At 40.1% G+C, this 6,244-nt stretch overlaps 1 protein-coding gene across 1 annotated transcript; it reads right to left on the bottom strand.

Annotated features, from left to right (window-relative positions):
• Positions 1-1,086: 1,086 nt before the first annotated feature.
• Positions 1,087-2,844, bottom strand: LOC106330265. The gene is made up of 3 exons (XM_013768767.1): positions 2,585-2,844; positions 2,107-2,479; positions 1,087-1,722 (listed from the first exon to the last, which is right to left on the bottom strand). The coding sequence occupies exons 1-3, from the start codon at positions 2,842-2,844 to the stop codon at positions 1,087-1,089; spliced, it is 1,269 nt and encodes a 422-aa protein (XP_013624221.1).
• Positions 2,845-6,244: the final 3,400 nt, after the last annotated feature.

The raw sequence follows: 6,244 nt of genomic DNA, 5'->3' as shown, positions 1-6,244 counted from the left end.
TCCAACCATGCAGTATGGCGTCACGGAATCCTTCTTTACCTATGCAGCGCTTGTCAAACTTGAACCCTATTTTTCTGGGTTTCTTATAAGAGAGGAAGCATGTGAGTATAGGGCTGTGATCCGAGCCCCATAGGCGGAGGTACTCCACATTAGTGTGGGAGAAGGAATGATGCCAATCTTCGTTCCCCACTGCCCGGTCTAGCCGGCATTGCACTTTGCCATTGCTTCTATTGCCTACCCACGAGAGAGGGTTGCCTAAAAACGAGAATTCGATCATACCGCAGTTGGCGAGCATGTTCTTGAAGGGCATGAAAGTTGAGTCATTACGCTTGCGACCCCCTTTTTTCGATATTGCTGGTTAGTTCATTGAAATCTCCAAGCCTGAGCCATGCTCCCAACCTGGTAAGGCTTATTCTGGTCAAGCGCTCCCATACGTTTTCACGGCAATTAATAACTGGATCTCCATTGACGAAAGTAATATAAACTTTGTGCCCTGGTATGGTAGCTTCAATATCGATTATACGATTGTTGGCAAAAAGAATTGTAACATCAAAAGAGTCTAAATAAAAAAGAGCAAGTCCACCGCTTCGGCCCTCGGGTTCCACGGTGAACAATTTATTATAAACAAATTCAAACTGAAAATCTTGAAGAAAAGAAGGAGTAAAACAACGATGCAATTCCCCGAGGTGTTTCTTGGTCAGGTAAGCTCCGGCGCCATGACAATTCCAAGCTATGGCACTCATATCTTCTTACTGGGTGGTTTCTAGGACACCACAGAACCTGAAAGTTTTCGTGCTTAGAGCAGAAGGAAACACCTCACTACGAGGGACAACAGAGGAAGAGACAGTAGAGAGTTTACCCAGCTTGGTGCGCTTTTTTGGAGAACTTCGACCACTGGGCCAAGCTTTTTCGATGCCATTGCACCTTTCAACTCAGGGTTCTTTGGGATATGCTTCTTTAGGTAACCTTTAGCTGTATACGGAGATAATGGGGCTCGGTGGGTTGTGTCCTGGATTGGATCAGTTTTCTTTTGAGCGTGAGGGGGCACCAAGGGATCTGGGGGTGGCAGGAGATCTTCCTGCATATCTATTGTGGGCTCAGCATTTGCTGGAGAGAGAGTTGGGAGTTGGCGTCGATTTTTTCTGCGTTGTCATCTGGAGTTTCGTCAAGGAGATCGTTGTTATCCAGCATCTCTGCATCCATTTCTAGGTGTTCTGTTTCCGTGGCCGTGCTATCAACCAGGGCGAGCTCATCCTCAGTGAGGGAAATGTCGAAATCTTGTCCAAAGTCAATATCTAGGTCGATATCCAGATTCTTAGAGACCTTGTTTGTATGAATAGGAGAAGTAGCAACGTCCTTCTGAGCTTGATTGGATTGGGGAACCATGAGGTCGTTTTCTTGTTGTCCTCGGATGGTGAGAGAAGAGGATCGGTTATGAGGTTCACGATCACGGGAGGTGGGGGTATCAGTGATATGGGATTTTCCCTTGATACGTCGTAGGCAGTCTTCAGCAGTTTCAGCGGTTGGACTCTTAGGTTGATTACTCGTGTTTATTTCACACAGCTCTAGTTGGCCAAACTGCTCTGAGATGGTTCGTTGAGAGTCTGAGGCAGCTCGAGCAGGGGCATCTTGTTTCTGGTGGGAGGTGCGAGAAGGAGCTAGCGTCCTGGCTGTGAGCAGGTCAGTCCTTGGTGGTGAACGGGGACGCCAATTTTGAGATCCCTGGTGGCGTTGATTTGGGTAACGTCCATTTTACGGCAATCAATGGTTAGATACCTTATTCTTTTGCCCTTCAGGGTTCTCTCTACGTGGACCGCGAGGGGAAGTGGACTTTCCATATGCGGAAGAAGCACGGGGTGGGAGCTCAATGCGTCTCCAGACATCCTCTTTACGAGAGTGGTTACGTTTCACGGGTTCGTTGTGGTTGGTGTGGTAGTTTCTGGTGTCACGTGATGGAGAGTGTTTTTGTGTTTTCCCTTCTCTGCGGTAGTCGCTGTAGGATTGATTTGAGGAAGAGAGCAAGTGTCGCCCTGGAGGAAGGGAGCGTTGCCCATTTGGTGGGGATCAAGGTCTTTTCATGTTCACAGTTCGAGTGTCATGTCCTACCAGGAGAGAGGGTGGGTCCCCTTGAGCGCTGAGCTCTGCTCGTTGCTGCCTTTTGTGTTCTCGTTCCTCCGGAGTAACTTGAGGGCATGCATTCTCGTCGGGTGAGATCATGTGGCAAGTGAAACAGTATCGGTGAAGGCCCTCGTAAGTGAAGGAAACCCTTTCGATATCTCCGTTTGGGAATTCAATACGCCGCTCGAATTGTAAAGGCATGTTAACATTGACAGAGACTTGAAACCTTGCCCTTTTTGAGTCTAGGGAGGTCAAAGTTCCTAGAGGTTTAGAGATCGCGATGAACGTCGGATCATTCCAGAAATGAACTGGGACTACTGTTACACTGATCCATAAAAGGATGTTGTTGGGGAAGGATTCACTGGTGAAGGGTTCCCAACGTTCAAGTGCGAAACTCCATTGATTAAAGTGGCAGGGACGTTTGTTTAGGACCGAGAGAAGATCTGTTTCGTTGTCGAAATCAAACTAGAAACATCCGTTGCCAAGATTGATCCCACGAACTCGACCTTCGACGTTCCAAATCCTGTTGCGGGGAAGGAGGTGGATCAGGGCATTGATGCTTCGTCCTTGGAGATTGAAGACACGCCCGATGAGCGTCAGACGAAAGCGGTCTGCAACAGCGTCGAGATCGCAGTCCGGGATCCGGATGATCTCGTCTTCCAATTCAAGCTTGCTGCGCACAGTGGAGGATCCGCCTTTGGGAACAGTCAGCGATGATTGAGTCATTGAGTAGAGAGATGGGGTGAGGTTTCGTAGCAGTTTGCTTGAGGAGAGATCGAAGGTTTGCGATTACGTGATCCGTAGAGGAGGAAACGTGGCAAAGAAGCCAGAAAAACTTCAGAGAGGAGGAGCTTTTGGAGACGACAGAACATACAAGGAGTGTTAATAGTCTCCCTTGTGAGTCTGGATAAGGCGGTGGATCAGATCAGAGAAGACGGCAGAGCACGGTTACAGATCTGAGAACTCGCCTTTACGTTCGCTTGTGGCTATTGAAATTTTTATATTTAAAATTCCAATAACTGCGTATTGAAGAAATAGAACACGGTTTGTAGTATCCTTTCAGCTATTCTTATCCAATACTAGAGTTTGGCCCGCCCTACGCGCGGGTTAGCTACTGACCGGCCCCTTTCAAATTTTACTTCGAGCGGGGTATGCAAAAGTGTTAATGTATATGTTAGGAGGTGTTTTGTTAATTGACCTAGACTTCATATGTATTTGAACGTATGAGTTTATTTGAAAGGTGAGATGGTGTGATCTGATATTTTTTTGGTAATGTAAAATAGTGGCATTGGTATGAGGGTTGAGGGCATGCAATTAAAGGCACTGTGTGAAGGATTTTTAAACTCTGTACTTTTGGGTTTTTTTTTGTGTGACCGTGAGCTAGTGGAGGAAGCCGGAAAATTATTTTGTTTTCCTTGAGGAGGAACGGTAGTGTATAAGTAGTGGTGGTTGGGACTTTCTTTTCTTAAAGAAGAACTTCTTCACCATTTAACAGAATAAGTGTATTGCCGGTAGTGGATGCTATAAAATGATGTAGAGGTTTACAACATTGACGTCTAGCAGCCATTGTTTTACTCGGATCAACTATTGGTCTGACTCCTAGTTTCTTCCTAACTATCTCAGTTACAACTTGAGAGGTTCGTTTGTTTATAGTATTAAATACATGCTCAAGGGGGACCTAAGCTACTTCAGCTGAGGCTTAACGTATTTATCATTAACTGATTATCTTTTTTTTCTTTTCCAAAAAACTGATTATCTATGACTATGACTAACATAAAATATGTCTTTCAATTACTCAATTTGTCGGTCTCAATACTAAGCATAAGCGTTACTCTAGGCGACGATACTTCGACGGTTTGTAACACCTTTGGAGTCGTTGACTTCGTCAACTCATCACCTGCACATCCATCATTAGTAGTTTTTTTGGGCCGTTATTTAAAACGTAGAACATTTTAAACGTTGATGTGTCTATAAGATTGGTGTTGTTTTCATTTCTTTCACCATGAAAGATGTTTTAATAGTTTATACATAAATAATTATAAATATGTTTTAGTTTTAGTTTTTTTTTTAAAAAAAAATTATTTGTTTGATAATTGTTTTGCTAATTATTTGTTTTATTTTATGTCAGTATTTATGTTCACATTATTTTTTTTAGTTCTTCTAATAGTTTGTATTGTGTTTATTTGATGCATATGTACTTTTAAACAGCTTTCAATTGATTTATCTTGTAATTCTATTATTTTCTAATGTATATACAGCGTATGTATTTTGTAATGTTTATCCTTAAATCATGATTAAAAAAGAATGTGCGGACCTTTATGTTAGTATAGCTTTTAATTTTCTTTATTTTGCTAAGTTAATTTTTCTAATACTTTTTGATCATGTACGAATTACGATTTGTAAATGTGGTTGCATATTATTTATTTTCTATTTTGAGTGCATTGATCCAAAGACATAAAATTTCTTGAGATTCAGTGTTTTTTTGTTAGTTCTTATTTGATAAATTGTGAAAAAGAGAAGATCATAATGAATTATAATACATTTGTTTTTACCTTTTTTATATTTTATTATTTTTAAAATAGTTATTAATTTTTCATTAGACTAATATAGTTTTATGGGAAGGTTAATGTTTTAAGTTTGGTTGGATTTGAGAATATATCCTAAATTATTATTTATGTTAAATAATTTTAAAAGTAAATATAGAAGAGAAACCAACCGCTAGAACCTTTCTTTATCAGTATTAGTTGTTTGTTGTTTTACACAATCATCACCACTACTATTAGTCGGCTTTCGTTCAGTTTAGTCTGATTAACAAATTTAAATATAAAACACAGTAAGGATTATACAGAGAAAATTTTTCTTCCTTGTCACTGCCGTCGCTACGTCATTCGAGCTTCCTCAATGTTATATTTTGTTCATACGCTTAAATTTTCATTTTCTTGATCTTGTTTGTGTTGCTTGTGCTGCTTTTGTTACAGTTTAAACTTGACCAAAATAAGACAGAGAAATCAGTAAGATCCTTTTAGATGGTAGGAGTGGTTTGGGGAGTATGTAACTTGATTGATCTTTTAAACCATCTATACCTTTTTGTATTTATGGCGGGTCTACAACGCAATATCTCTCGATTCTACAGCCAAAACTGTCAATGTTGGCTATGGATTTAAGTACTTGTGCATCATATTGACCATTGTTGACGACCTTGTGAGTTTCAAAACTATTATAGCAAAAACCGGAGGTATCCCATTTAAAAGAATATTCCCTTGTATTAAAAATATTGGCTTCAATAATAATGCAGAGAATGGAGATAAAACTCTGAGGGGAAGTTTGAGTTAGTGTAGTTTCTGTTGGCTTCTTTTTGTTCTGGAGTATGAAAATTTGTTGATATCTCTTAATAACCCTCTCTATTTCCATCATCATCTCGTATTTGCAAATGACATGAGTTGTTTGTAGCTCCAGAGGCTGAAGAGCTAAAGCGGTACCGGATTAACATCTTCAATCATTTTAACAAACTGGGTGAGGCGGTGAAATTGATAGCGATGGTTGCATCTGAGAGCTTCTTTTTCTTGCTTATTTAGCTATAAGCATGGGAAAACATCAATAAAGAGAATAACATTTAAAAAAAACATATCCTAATAAGGAACCTCGTCATCGGAAATTTCATTGTTCTTCAGCGCAATAGGCTACAAAGAAAAGCTCAAACGTAAACTTTTTAGGTTATTCAACTCTATTCCACTTGAAATCTTTAAGATACTTGAGAGCTGCTTCACGCCTATTAATCTATAAACATGGAAGAAAACATAGAGTGAGAATCACATTTTCATATCCTAATAATGAACCTCATCACCGGCAATTTCTTTGTTCCTGAGACGTTGCAAACTTAGTCACAAACCCATGTGTACATCTATATATATAGAGGATACAAACAAAAAATCTCTTTATCACAAAATAAACTAACACTATAAAAGCGTAGATAACAATGCCAAGGTATACCTTTTACAGTCTTCCATTTCGTGATTCTCAACGAAGAAGCTTGAGTAAGAGACAAATGTGGATCCCATAACACTTCATTTTCATCATCATTGTCATAAAGAATGCTTTTTATCAGCTTTATTTTTGCTTCTGATTT

This window comes from Brassica oleracea, chromosome C3, assembly GCF_000695525.1.
Source record: "Brassica oleracea var. oleracea cultivar TO1000 chromosome C3, BOL, whole genome shotgun sequence".
In the NCBI taxonomy this organism is placed as follows: domain Eukaryota; kingdom Viridiplantae; phylum Streptophyta; class Magnoliopsida; order Brassicales; family Brassicaceae; genus Brassica; species Brassica oleracea.
Note: the sequence above shows the minus strand (reverse complement) of the source record. Positions and strands in the feature narration are given on the sequence as shown.